The sequence below is a fragment of the Pantherophis guttatus genome, chromosome 2, assembly GCF_059756535.1.
Source record: "Pantherophis guttatus breed Tessera chromosome 2, ASM5975653v1, whole genome shotgun sequence".
In the NCBI taxonomy this organism is placed as follows: Eukaryota; Metazoa; Chordata; class Lepidosauria; order Squamata; family Colubridae; genus Pantherophis; species Pantherophis guttatus.
Genome location: NC_142064.1, coordinates 259,126,861 through 259,141,052, shown reverse-complemented (window position 1 = coordinate 259,141,052; position 14,192 = coordinate 259,126,861). Strand labels below are relative to the sequence as shown.

Below are 14,192 nucleotides of genomic sequence, written 5' to 3'. Positions count from 1 at the left end.
GTAGCAGGTTACCCTACCCTCCTGTTTGCTTTTGGAGATACTTGTAAACCACAAAGGTCTCCCTGCATGTGAGAACCATTCATGCAGCCCCTGTGAGGGATGGTGTCTTTCAAAGCAGGGCTCTCCAACCTTGGCAACTTTAAGCCTGGCGGACTTCAACTCCCAGAATTCCCCAGCCAGGGTTGGGGAATTCTGGGAGTTGAAGTCCACCCGGTTTAAAGTTGCCAAGGTTGGAGAGCCTTGTTTCAGAGCAGAGTTTTTTTTTTCAAACATGGCCATTTTAAACTGAAATGTAAGGTTCCAAAATATACTTGAGTCACCAGAATGCCAAAGAGAGAGACTCAAGATGAGGCTTGCAAAAAAGCAGATTTTATTTATGGCCAAAAACAAAATACTGGGTGGAACTATATCCAGAACATATAGATACAATGCATGCGAGGAGATAGCCACACCTTGGGGAAGGTATGGCGTCCTTTTATACCCTCAGAGACGTCAGTTTAGTACCCAATTCTGGCCTCCTAATTTAGGTTTGTGTATTCCTTGTTGCCCTGCAAGGGGGAATAAAAACTTCCCAATTAGTTTTATTTTAAGCATTTCTTTGTTTATCCAATTGGCCACTTAGCCCCTTGGCTCTGGAAGACAGGAGTTTATCCAGATCAAACATAAATTAGGGCTGAGGTGTAAATTATCCCTTTGTTGTAAATTATCCCTTTGTTGATGGCTGTAGTTTCAACTGAGATACGTACCATGCTTTTAGATAGATTGATATGAGTTCAGGTCAAATGGCAGGGACATACGTTTGACAAATACCAGATACATTACAGAGGCCTAATAACAGAATATGTTTGTTACAGGAGATACAAATATAAAGGCATAATATATGTGATACAAACACAAAGGCATATATGTATTACAGGAACCTAATGGTTACAGAATCTAGTATACCAGTATATCATATTCTAGTATTATTTATTATATCCTTATTATTGTTTCCCTTCAGAAGATTTCAAACTCTCGGAATTCCCCAGTTGGCTTTGGAGAATTCTGGGGGTTGGAAGTCCACCCAGCTTAAAGTTGCCAAATTTGAAAACTTCTCACATGAGCAGAAAGAAACTTTAATGTTATTTGTTTGCAATCCTTAAAAGACCTAATTTGCTAATTCTCTGCATTTTTATTATTAATCTCCTCCATCCTTAACACGTCGTCTGTTTATTCTGGAGTTCGACTTCGATTTGAAGTTGTGGGGATTGACTGAGCCTTAAAAACGCAATTCCAACTATTTTAACCACCCGCTTTCGTTTTCCACCCTTGGAGAAAAAGAGGAAAATTAAAAATTCCCCTTTCTTGCGGATCCCACACCCATTTCCCCCCACTCCTCCCTTTGGTTGGAAGAGGTGATGGTGATGGTTTAAGCAAACTCTTTTTTGTGTTCCTCTCGAGAAGTTCGAGAGGAGCACAAAAGGGTCAGAATTTTATTTTATTTTATTTTTTTCTAGGGAGCCTCGAAAAAAAAAAGCCCAGCTAGGAGACAGGGAGAAGCAGTTAGTTTTTTTTTTAATAATATTGGGGCCAAATTATTTAATATATTTTAAATTGTTTTTAAATTGTATGTATATGTGTGTTTTATTGCTGGCTGTGCACCGCCCTGAGTCCCTTGGGAGAAGGGCGGTATAAAAATTTAAATAATAAATAAATTATTTAAGGAGCCTGAGTGGCGTAGGAGGCTAATGCCTCCTACTAAGGCAGCATTTAACATCCAGCTGCCTGCAATTACTGCGAGTTCAATTCTCCCCAGGCTCAAGGTCGACTCAGCCTTCCATTCTTTCTAAGGTGGTAAAATGAGGACCCGGTTTGTGGCGCCAATAAGCTGACTTTGTATAAAATATACAAAGTATGAAGGCTATTGCTTAACGCGTTGTAAGCCGCCCTGAGTCTCCGGAGAAGGGCGGCATATAAAAATAAATAAATAATAAATAAATAGAAAGCAGAGCCTCGGAAAAGATCGATGCTGGTTCTTGCTACACCGAAGCACACCGCGCCATCTCCATCAAGGCCGCAAGCCGCAAACGCAGCCTCACAAAACCCACACACGATTCCCCCGCCGCCCTCAGGGCCTCTTCTCGCCTCATCCCCGCTGGCTTGTTCCTTCCCTCCGCCTTCCTCCACCCCCGCCTCTCGCTTCTCAACCCTCCCAACTGCAAGCAGCTGCCGCCGGTTGGGAATTGCAGCAAAAGCCGCTTGGAGAGCGAGCCCCCAAGTTGGGGGAAAAGGCTCTTTTTTTTTTTTCTTTGCCTCTCCAAGAGAAGCCAAGTGATCCCGCTCCCGGGTTTTCTTCTTCGACCTTGCCGGCGTCCTTCGCTGGTTGGATCGGAAACCTGCGATCCCCTGCCAGATCCTCGATCGCTCCGGTTTCTGGGCCGGCCAGATCTAGAGGCTCCCTCCTTTTTCCCACCCACCCCCCCACGCAAAAGCCTCCACCTCTTCGGGTGGCGCCTCTCCCAATCCGGTCGGGCTGGAAAAGCCAAACAAGGAGGGAGCTCGTCTTTTTCTCCTCCTCTCGCCTCCCTCTCTGCATCGAGGGCTGGGCCGCTTCTCCCTCTTGCTTGCTTTCCTTTCGTTCTCTCTCTCTCATTCTTTCTTTCTCTCCTTCCCTCCGGGTTTGGCGGGTCCAAAGATTTCTCCCCCCACCCCGGACGGTCTCCCGTTTTGCTGGCGCTGCTGCTGCTGTTGCTGGGAGCCCCAGGAAGCGTCAAGAAGGAGGCGAGATTGCAAAAAAAAAAAAAGCAAAGCTTTTCCTCTCTTCCCAGCAGTTTGGAAAGCGAGGAGGGGGCGCCTCGACCCCCGTTTTTAGAAGCAGCGCGCCTGGGAACGCGCGATCCAAAAAGGGGAGAAAAGTTGCTCCGGAGACCTTTGCGCGCAAGTGCGCGCTCCCGCCCGGGTGTATATGTGTGTGAGTGTGTTTGTCGATCAAGGTGGGTCATAACACGGTGCGGCCTCTTCTAGCCGGGCGAGGGGGTTGTGGATTGGGAGGGGGGGGCGGCTCGGCCTATTTGGGGTAGGTGGGTGTGATCGCGGGGTGGTGGTGATAAGCTCGATCGTTTGATTCGATGCGCGGACGAGGAGAAAGAGAGAGGCTGTTCCTTCCAGGTTTGAATTGGGGGGGAAAGGAGGGGAGGGGATTGGAGAGGGGAGGCCAGAAGCGGCTCTCCACCGCCAAAGCTTGCTCGGGATGGGCAATTCAGGCCTGAAAAGGCAGTTCCAGCAAGCGCAGGATGCTATAAATAGATCATATAATATCAGTCCGCCAGCAAACCCCCCCTTCCCCCCCCCCCTTCATTCATTGCTGAGTTGGATGCCTGCCTCAAACATTTTGCTCCACTCGAAGTTTAGTGTGCAAATTCCACGTAGGGGTGTTTTTTTTAAAAAAATAGTGCTTTGCAGAAACCTGCATGGATGGTTTGCCTAGCTGGGTATATATATATATCCAACACAAGACATAGATAGACAATGGCTGCAGATTAGATTTTATTTTGAAAGGCCCACAATAAGGAATCGGAGTGTTTTGACACAGATCTCATTATGCACCTTCAGGTAATGTTAAAATGGTAAGGTAAGCATTGTACCTCAGGTTTATTTATTTTAATTTATATAACCGCCTCGCTCTCCTAAGCAGCTTTCCAATTTGGCCTCTTCAAAAATTCCTTTCTGTGTGAGGTGGCTCTTAAAAATTCCTTTTTATGTCAGGTTGCTCTAGCAAACCTTTTCTCTTGTTGCTAAGGAAGTGGAAAAGCTTAAAGTAACAGCTGAAATTGGCCAAAAGAGCTGGCGTGGAAGAGAGCAAAGTTCAAGGAGCCATCACTCTTGATAGCTTGGCTCTCAAAACATGCTAGGGCTATCTGATAAATTAAAGCAATGTTTTGAGATGGCTGTTTGCAGAGGTATAGATATGAAAAACTGTAAAACTGTGAGCCAAAAACTCAGTGAAAAGGGTTCAAGGTGAACAGGGAGTTCTATGAATAGGTGAGATGTCCCTTCGGATAAATGTCTCAGGCATTTATTGCTACAACGTTGACAACTTTAAGATGTGGACTTCAATTCCCAGAATTCCCTATCCACTGTGAACTTCAACCCCCAGAATTCTGTAGTCAGCATGCTGGCTTGGGAATTCTGGGAGTTGAAGTCCACATATCTTAAACATGCCAAGGTTGAGCAACCACTGGTTTAAGGAATATTTGCACTGAGGCCCCAAAAAGTCTTCCCCCCCCTAATTTTAATGTAAGGATGCACTCACAGATTCTCAGTGACAAGGAGAAAAGAATTTGTGTCTGTTTATAGCAGTGTTTCTCAACCTTGGCAACTTTAAGATAACTTGTTAGAATTGTTAGAAGAGAACAGAGCTGGAAGGGAGCTTGGAGGTCTTCGAGTCCAGCCCTCTTCTCAAGCAGGAGAACCTATACAATCTCAGACAAGTGACTGTCCAGTCTCTTGTTAAAAACCTCCAATAATGGAGCGCTTCTGATTTCTGAAGGCAAGCTGTTCCACTGGTTAATTGTTCTCACTGTTAGGAAGCTTCTTCTTAATTCCAGGTTGCTTCACTCTTTGATCTCTTTCCAACCATTATTTCTTGTCCGGCCCTCTGGTGCTTTGGAGAATAATTTGATCCCTCTTCTTTGAGGCAGTCCCTGAAATACTAAAATACTGCTATCATGTCACCCCTAATTCTTCTTTTCTTTAGATTAGCCAGACCCAAAACCTGCAGCTGTTCTTCATATGGTTTAAGTCTCCAGGCCTTTGATCATCTTAGTTGCTTTTCTCTGAACTTTTTCCAAACTTAAAAGACTTCAATTCCCAGAATTCTGGGATCTTGGCTGGCTGGCTGGCTGGCTGAGGAATTCTGGGAATTGAAATCCACCGAGACTTAAGAAGCCCTGGCTTAGAGATACTGCTTTCATTATAATCTTTACATGCATTCTTCTTCACCACCACTACCACCAAATTAGAGGTAGCTAAAATATATAACTGTTTCCCTTAGGGCAAAGTCTATTTATCTCAGTGGGAGTTACTTCTGAATAATGATGAGCACTCAAAATTTCACAAGCAGATCTTATAGTTGCTACACTTTGGGAATGGCGTTCTTGCATTTTGAGGATTGAAGAGATGGTTGGGGCAATCCAGTGATGCCACAGCAAGACAGATATGCCTAAGATTAAAAAAACAGGTTTTGACTTGATGATTTCTTACGCTGCGAGAATATTCCTTTGTGCTGCCAGTCTGTAGCTCTCTAGGTTCATTTCATATTTTGAGTTCACCCCATTCCAAAAGAGTTGTTCTGTCCCGAATTCAAGCTTGCTTTATAGGGAAGAAAGATTTTGCAGACATAAAACAGCTTTTTCAATTTTGGAACAGCTTAGAAGTGGTGCCGAGTTCCCACATGTGGCTAAATCAGGATTGTTAAATTATAATTTATTGAGCAAGTCATAGTAGCCAAATCTGCTTCTAATGCTAAATCAGAATAAATGGATTTACAGCTGATGTTAAATCAAAATCACGACATCACATTGGCATTCAGTGGGAAGGAAGGAGAGCAAATATGGAAAATAGCAGATCAAGATGTAGGTTAAATTGTAAATACATTAAGAGACAGAAAAAAGGCAGGAAGACAGACTCTTAATTCCAGATTTAGTCTAATCTCTGCTTTTTCCATAAAGTGAAAATGTAATTTGGTTCTTTGGGGGTGGGGAGAAGAATAAATGTGAGAATATTTGAACATACTTCCCCTCTCTCAATGTTTCCATTACTCAGAGATTAGGCTAAATAATTATAGAATTACAAACTGTCCCTTTTTCTGTATCTCGGTGCATTCAGAAATTCAACTCATAACCTGCATTCTCTTAACACATCTCAAGGAGCACCAGATAAAATGGAAAACTGACTGAGTAAATTGGACAGAAAAGAGTTGATATGGGATGAGTGAAAATGTGTAGATTGATTTTCAATATACAAAATAATATAAAATATATTTGCCCTCACATCAAACTTTTTGGAGTAAGTCATTATTATATCTGCTGTTCCAGACACAAGAGTAAAATAATAGGTCACAATAATTGAAGTGAATATTTGCATTTTCACTAACTGTCTTCAGAGAACCAGTGGTGCCCACTATCGTATCACTTTTTTAAGGCTTTCTCTTATGTGTTTCTTATAGTCGAGTCCAGTGGTTCTCAATCTTGGCAGACTTAAAGATGGGTGGACTTCAACTCCCAGAATTCCCCAGGTAGTATGGACTGGTTGTGGAATTCTGGGAGTTGAAGTCCACCCATTTTCAAGTTGCCAAGATTGAGAAACAGTAACTTAGTCCTTGCCATACCCCAACTCTTCCTCCCTTGCTTGTTCTCTTTTAGGCAGTTAGTACATCAATTTGAAACTGCCTCCTCCATTTTAAAAGGAGGCAAAGACCCACTTTTGACTGGAATTAGCATGGAGTGATATTTTGGAGCGCCTGAATGATGGAGATACCGTACTGTGGCTTCCTTTTCCTATTGAAGCAACAATATGCTTTTTATGTAAAAAAACAGAGGAGAAATTCCCACCTCCTCTTTTATCCAGTTTGTCCATAATGCTAGAAGAAGTTGTATGATGTGGCAATCAGTTCTACTTGCCCTTAAGTAAAGTGCTATTCACCATCTCTATTTTCCTGAACAGAGAAAATTATATTCCCAATAGCCAACGTCTGGAACAACCGTAAGCCTGGATGACCCTTAATTTATGGACAAGCTCAGTTGTGGTTTACTTGAAGAATGAGTCAGCAACTTCAGGATTTAAAACACTACTAATCAAGCTGAAAGTAGATGCAGAGAAACCCACCAAGTTAATCAGCATTCTTTGCAGTGGGAGTCCTTTCCGGGAAAATTTTCAGCCAAATTGACTTTTAATCTTCATTTTCCACGTGGCTGGTAAAATAGACATCCTGGGCTAGAGGCCTTCTTTGGAGAGAACCAGGATTTATTCCCCGTGCAATGTTCTTAAACAGAGCCAAGTCATGGTTCCCTAGACTGTCCTGGTGGAGAGGAAAGCAGGACTTCAGCCAGGAGGAGCATTTGAAAGAAAAACCGGAGGTCTCCGCGAAATGCACGGGATCTCCCAAGGCAAGATGGTGGAGTGGCCGTCGGCTTTTGGAAATGATTGGATGGGGCCAAGGTTCAGCGGCTGGAGGGCACTCACTGTTTGCTGGAATACCTCAATATGTGTCTCCTCACAAGCCATCGGTGGAGTCTCCAGAGCACTTCCAGATTTGCTTCAACTTCACCCGCCACCTCTTTGATCTGTGTGTGGTAACTCTGCTCTGTGCATCCTCCCCGGCTTTCCGGTTGGTGATGGATATCCTGGGATTTGGAGGACCCGTGAAGGTTTGGCTCCACGGCTTGGCCTGTTTCTTGGTCAGCGCCTATGGGATGTACTTGGTTCTTTGGTTGGTCCAAGAGTATCTGTTGCAATTTGCCTGTCTTTATGGGTTTTTACAGACCTTGGTTTTGTGGGTCAGCATCCGCGCTGGATCGTTGGAGTCTCAAGAGGACAAACAAGCTGCCGGACTCGATACAGATCGAGAAGGAGAGCAGTCCGTGGCTAATGGATGTAAGCAAGAATCGCCACTATGAGGAAGAATATTGTATTGTATTGTGTCAGGGCCAGGACTTGAAGCCCAAGAGATTGACTGAAGTGGGGCCCTGGAGAATGAAAAGGAGTAACTTTTATCTTGTATTTAAGATGGCTGGACAGAAATTGGGAGAAGAAAAAGGTAATAAGGAGAAACGGTATTTCTCAAAACAAGTAATGACTCAAAAATAAGCACTACATCTGCAGAACTTTCCCCATATAGGTTGTTCTAAATTCTAGTTCTCAGTGGCTGCAAGGAAAGATGGGATCCATCCAGAATTATCATCATCTAGTGGGGCTCAGCAAAAATCACAGAGGGAAGAGGTGTGAGATTCATCTACCTTAAAGACATAAACCAATCGCAGCCTGGTTTGGGTGTGATGGCTACCCCTAGAGGATTCTGGGAACTGTAGTTTTTGAAGGGAAGAGGTGACAGAAATTATTAACTCTCTTTTTGGGTTTCTTGATAGGAGTCATCTTTACCTCTGGTTTGAATCTGTAGTGCCCAGGTAAAATATATTTTCAAAAGAAAGCAAATAACATCCAAAATATAGCCAGTTCCTGCATATTTACAAGAGCCTACGATTTTTCCTGGCTTTGGCCTCCTATTGCTTTCTGGGTGGCAGTGACCTGGTGAAGATCATCAAGAATAGGCAGCTGAAAATAAAGAGTACCTGCTGTTCCTATATGGTCTAGCCCAAAGAGATCTCCAAACTTGGTAACGTTAAGACTTGTGGACTTCAACTCCCAGAATTCCATGGCTGGCTGAGGAATTCTGGGAGTTGAAGTCCACAAGTCTTAATGTTACCCAGTTTGGAGACCCCTGGTCTAGCCAGTAAGAGCAAACAGTTGCTTTTTAAAACAGGTTGGATGGACTAAAAGCAATGGCTCATTTAAAAGCCTAGAGAAGAGCCAGTAGTTGAATGTTCTGGGGATAAAATCCACTGTATCCAAGGATCTACCCTCTTTTGCCAGGGAGAAGTAAGAGAAGACATAATAGTTATATCCGTATCTGAGCCATGGAGTAGTCCAGTGGATGGGAAGGTGAGGTCTACCTTCCAGAGGATTGAGAAGTGGACATCTGAAAGGCAGATGGCTTTAGTGCAGTTGGCAAGAAGGGTAGAAGATCAATAGAAGTCTTAAACTCTGGGTGACAGGGAACCCAGGAAGATTAAATATCTGCCACCCCTTTGCAGAATACCAGCAGAAATAAAAACTCTGAATTCATTCCTGAGCTGGACCTATTGCTGCTTTTTATGTTGGGTGAATTGGCTTTTCCCACCTCATTCTAGTAGAATTGTTGATGGGTGGGGACAGACGATTAGAATAATATTCTGTTTCTTCCATCCCATATCTCAGGGAGAAGCAGTTCTGAGCCTACAGTTTCAATAACCCCAATTGCCCGGGGCTCCCCTTTCACCAGCAACCAGATTTTTACCCAGTTTTGAGAAACTTTGGCTCTTCTCATTTTCTTGACTCCTTTCTCACCTTTTGGCAATATTTAGATCACTGAACCAGGGTCCACATCCCCTTATCGAAAAAAGCTGTTCTGAGCCAAAGTCTTAGCGGCTTAGTTTTATATTGTCCATGTGGACATACAGAATCGGTGACTTGCATATATTTCCCTTTCCGTGGTCTCACCGAGCATACAGAATGGTGAATGGTAGCTAAGCTGTCTCCAGGATAACACAGGTCCATCACTGATATGTTTTCACGTGATTTATTTTTGATTTCTTGAATTGCTTTATCTCAAAGGAAGTCACCCCCCGCATAGGTCATTTCAATTGTCTATGCACAGGTTGTCCTTAAAAGCAGGAAGAATAGAAAGTAGATGTTGAACATCACAGGAGGTAGAAGCCAAGAGAGAAGTTAGGGGGCTGGTATTCTGGGGGAAATCTGAATATAGGGTTTTTTATGTGGTTTTTTGAGGAAGAATGGTGAGGAAGCTGATTCTGGTAAGATATGTTAGATTCCTAATTGCAGAAGTTTGTTCTTCAATTAAGGTTGGCATGTTTCACTTCCTTTGAAATGTTCTACAGCAGGAAACCCTCCTAAGATTTGTATGACTGTAATCTCCATGGGTTTTTAAATCCAAAAAAAATCCAGATGGAGGGCATTAGGTTCCCTGCTCTTGCTTGACCCAGATTCTAGCACAAAGTCCATGCTTTCGTCTAAAACAGGGGTCTCCAAACTTGGCAACTTTTAAGACTTGTGGACTTCAACTCTCAGAATTCTCTAGCCAACATGACTGGCTGAGGATTTCCGGGAATTGAAGTCCACAAGTCTTAAAAGTTGCCAAGTTTGGAAACTCTTGATCTAGAACAAGGATGGGCAATCTGTGGCTTCCCAGATTGATGATAAACTACAATTCTCAGGCTTTTCCATCATGGCCCAAGTTATCTGGTAGTGGTGCGGGTTGTCCAGATTCAACATTTTTTCTTCTATCAGCAAACCATCCCATGAGAACGTTCAGCTTAGCCTACTGCAAAATCCCTTTTATGATGCACGATGTGTCACTTCCACAGTCCCAGATGCTGTGAAGCCTTGACTCAAATTATCTTGTCATGAGCAATGCTCATAAATTCATTTTCCTAGAGGCATCTACCCCCCACACATACTTCCTTCTTGCAAATGGAAGCCAGCCTTTATCAGTGTAGCTTTTCTATTATCCTAATTATCAGCTGGGGAAACCTTGAGAAATGGGGAGAATATTGTATCAAAGGCAGTGATGTCCCATGCAGTATGGCGGTTGTCAGCATGCCGTTTCCAAAACTAAATTTGGCACGCAAGAGCTGGGAGAAGGGAAGGAAGGAGGCCTCATGACACGTCGGCTAACCTTGGGAAAATACAAGTAAGCAAAACCTCTTCCCAGGCTCTGGGGCTTTGGCAGCTGACTGTTCCAATGGGTTGCCAGAACAGTCGTATCCATAGCGCCTCTGGTGCCATGCCTTCAGATGACTCATTTAAAAAAAATCCCTTTTGCAATACCCTGCAATACAAAAGAGGCTTTCAACTTCTCCCTCTTTTCTTTTTCTCCACAATGCGCATCTGGAGTGCAGGGCAGCCACTCAACCCAGCACATCCTTCCTTCCTTTCCGAAATAGCAAAACTGACTGAAGCGTGGCTCAAACTGTAGTTTCAGTGTGAAGACTGGAGGGGCTTTAGAACTAGGGCAAAATCACCAGCATCTTCCTCCTCTCCTGAGCGCAAAGGTTTGTCCTCCCAATCCCAGCCAAACCCCCTCCAAAATTAGGGAACTACAATTCCATCAACTCCCATTTGTGCGCTGATGGCTGGGTTGATGTAGTCTAGTAGTCCGGGAGCCTTCCAACTTGGTAACTTTTAAGACTTGTGAACTTCAACTCCCAGAATTCCTCTATGCCAGTGATGGTGACCCTTTTCGGCACTGAGTGTCCAAACTGGAACACGTGTGCATGTGTGCGCGCCGGAGCGCCGGAAACCTGAAAACCAGCTGGCCAGCACTCACATGCCTGCTTTTTGGGCGTTTTTTTTGGCTGTTTTCAGACCGTTTTTCAGGCCATTTTAAGGGCGTTTTTGGGCTATTTTCAGGTCGCTTTTGGGGCCGTTTTGTGGGCATTTTTTGGGCCAAACACGCCCCCCAAAAGGCCCTGAAAAATGGCCTGTTTTTTTGGCTGTTTTCCGGTGCTCCGGCACCCACAAAGACCGGAAACCAGAAGAGCAGCTGGAGACAGCATGCGTGCCCACAGAGAGGGTTCTGTGTGCCACCTCTGGCACACGTGCCACAGGTTCACCATCACGGCTCTATGCTATGCTGACTGAGGAATTTTGGGAGTTCAAGTCCACAAGTCTTAAAAGTTACCCTGTTTGGAGACCCCTGGTCTAGTCCAAAGACAGGCCAAGCTGGAAGAAGGAAGGAAGAGAATTAATCAAGATGTATCTTAAGAACACAGGGGCTTTTAATAATTTTTTTTTAAAGTAACCTCTTCCCCTTTGACTGGAGAAAAAAACTCCCCCCTCCCCCATTTTAAAAAGAAGAAAGCAGCCCAAGACCAACTCTTCTTGAGGGACATTTGAAATGACCTTGTGTGTTGTTGGCAGGTGGAGAGAACATTTGTACTTTTCTTCCCCTCAAGCAGTAGAATTAATTCCCACCAAAAAAGCCCTGTTAAAAAGAAACCGGAGCTTGTTTTTCCTGCCTTTCTGATTCTCTCTTACATGTGTCCTAACGTCACACCCATAGAAGGAAATTAAAAGATGATTTTCTATCTTGATTATTCCCTCTGTACATAGATTATTTTTTTAAAAATATTTTTTATATAGGCTTTAGAAGTATTGACATGGGAAAACGATGACATCCTCACTCTTTGCCAAACCCACAAGTACATGTTGTTGTTTTTTAATTTATATAAAGTGGCACCTCCAAAACAGCATGTGTTGAAGGTGTTACAGATTTACTGTGACGTGCCAGGCGTTTGCCAAAAGGTACTATGACGTTCACACCAAAACATGCCATTTTACCAGATGTCTTGCAGTACAGTATTGTTATGTTCACCAATTGGTGGGCCAAGTAGGATTATACTCATATACAATCTTGGATCATTTATTAAGAAAACTGTGAAAAAGCATTTGCCAATAGTGGAAGTGCAAAAGGGGAGAAATAACGCATGTGATAAAAAGGATTCTTCCCATTTCCTTAATTGTGCCATTCCTTTACACACTGAGAGCTGAACTATACCTCTTCCTGGTTCCTAATGTTATTTCGCACCACTTTAGGAGTCTAGATGTTCTCTACGGCCTTTTTGAAGGAGAACATTGCTGTCTGGGGTATGGGAGAAATGGCTCTCTTTTTTTTTGGAAGAAATGTTTGACCGATAGGGGAAAAAGTTGCATGGAATAAGGGTGTGTGGATGGAGAGGGGTACATGAATTAACCTGCATATGTTCCAAGCCCTGTTTGTCATTAAATGCTTTTGTTCGCGATCTGGTTATTTTTCCAGTTATGTTAAAATATATCTCTATATTTAAATAAAAGGAAAATTTCAACGAGTACAGTAGCTTATATCTCATCACAGCCAGATGAATCGGTTATATCTAATTACAGCCAGATGAATCAATGCGGCTAGTCCTCATGACAGTTTGGATAAAGGCTTTGGCACACGGGCAGCTTAAACTGTCTTTCCAACATGTCTGAATGGGGGTTCCAGTAGCCAGTAAAGATTCTTTACTTAACATCGTTGGGGTTGAAACGTGAAATCTGAGTTGTCATTGTTCCAGAAACTGAGGGAGAAGGAAAGTGAAACTGTGGGAGAGATGTTTAATTTCTGAGTTCTTCCCGGTTCTCTCTTGCAAAATGCCCCTTGGTAGTTTTCACTCACAATTTAACTCAATTTCTTTCGAGCTGGGAAAAGCAAATTATTTAGGAGAGTTGAGATAGGAGGTGAGGCATTTGCAGTGCAGAACTGGCAGATGAGGGAAAGGTTTAATTGCCTTTGGGTTTTGCCCTGGAAAGCCACAAGAAATGTTTCAGGATCTCCTTGAAGACCAAGAGTTCTATGACAAGTATAGGGTCTGTGCTCAGTTCTTAATACCAGTCCTAGTTACAGGGCCAACAGTACAGGTAGTCCTTGACTTACGACCACAATTGAGCCCAAAATTTCTGTAGTTAAGTGAGACACGTGTTAAGTGAGTTCGGGCCCCATTTTACGACCTTTCTTGCCAGAGTTGTTAAGTGAATCACAGCAGTTGATAATGTTAGTAATTGTTAAGCAAATCCGGCTTCCCCATTGACTTTACTTGTCAGAAGGTCACAAAAGGGGATCACCTGACCCCAGGACACGGCAACGGTCACAAATATGAACCAGTTGCCAAGCATCTGAATTTGGATCACATGATCATGGGGATGCGACAAAGGTCGTAACTGAAAAATAGTCAAAAGTCACTTTTTTTCAATGCTGTTGTAACTTTGAATGAACTGTTGTAAGTCGAGGACTACCTGTGCTGACTAAAATCATACATCTTGCTAAGTCAGCCTGTGGCCTGTTTGGTTTTGTCCTACCATGTTATGAACTAACTATTGCAGTTTATATGTGAAGAATTATGGTGGTGTGGGCAGCTTGAATTCAGCCAGATGTGTGCTTTTTTCTAAAACACAATTAAAAACGATGGATTAATGCAAGGTCCCAGTCACAAAATCTGCAATGCTGGCCCAACGAGTTCAATGTTGTTTGCACCACTTTCCTCAACATGGTGCCCTTCTGATTTCCTGTGTGTCGTGTGGATGACAGATTTTTGGGCAATGTTTGGCCCAGTTTTAGAAGACTGATTTTAACTTATTGCTGAAGTGAAGCTGTTCTTGGGATCTTGCCTTTGATGGCACATATAGGCTACAGGTAATCCTCGACTTACGACCACAGCTGGGGCTAGAATTTCTATTCCTAAGCACGGTGGTTGTTAAGTGAGTTGCTCCCGACTTTACAACTTTTTTTGCCACAGTTATTAGGGGAATCCCTGCAGCTGTTCAGTGAATCGTGTGGTCATTGAGCGAATCTGGTTTCCTCC

General features: G+C 43.4%; 1 protein-coding gene across 2 annotated transcripts; it reads left to right on the top strand.

Moving 5' to 3' along the window:
* Positions 1–353: 353 nt before the first annotated feature.
* On the top strand, positions 354–12,681 carry C2H6orf47 (chromosome 2 C6orf47 homolog). Of its 2 annotated transcripts, none has more exons than XM_060693326.2 (2): positions 354–2,972; positions 6,703–12,681. In XM_060693326.2, the coding sequence occupies exon 2, from the start codon at positions 7,017–7,019 to the stop codon at positions 7,653–7,655; it is 639 nt and encodes a 212-aa protein (XP_060549309.2). In that variant the 5' UTR covers positions 354–2,972; positions 6,703–7,016; the 3' UTR covers positions 7,656–12,681. The 2 variants fall into 2 exon arrangements, with proteins under 2 accessions (XP_060549309.2, XP_087740051.1); XM_087883925.1 differs by lacking the exon at positions 354–2,972 and adding an exon at positions 3,187–3,610.
* The last annotated feature ends 1,511 nt before the right edge of the window (positions 12,682–14,192 follow it).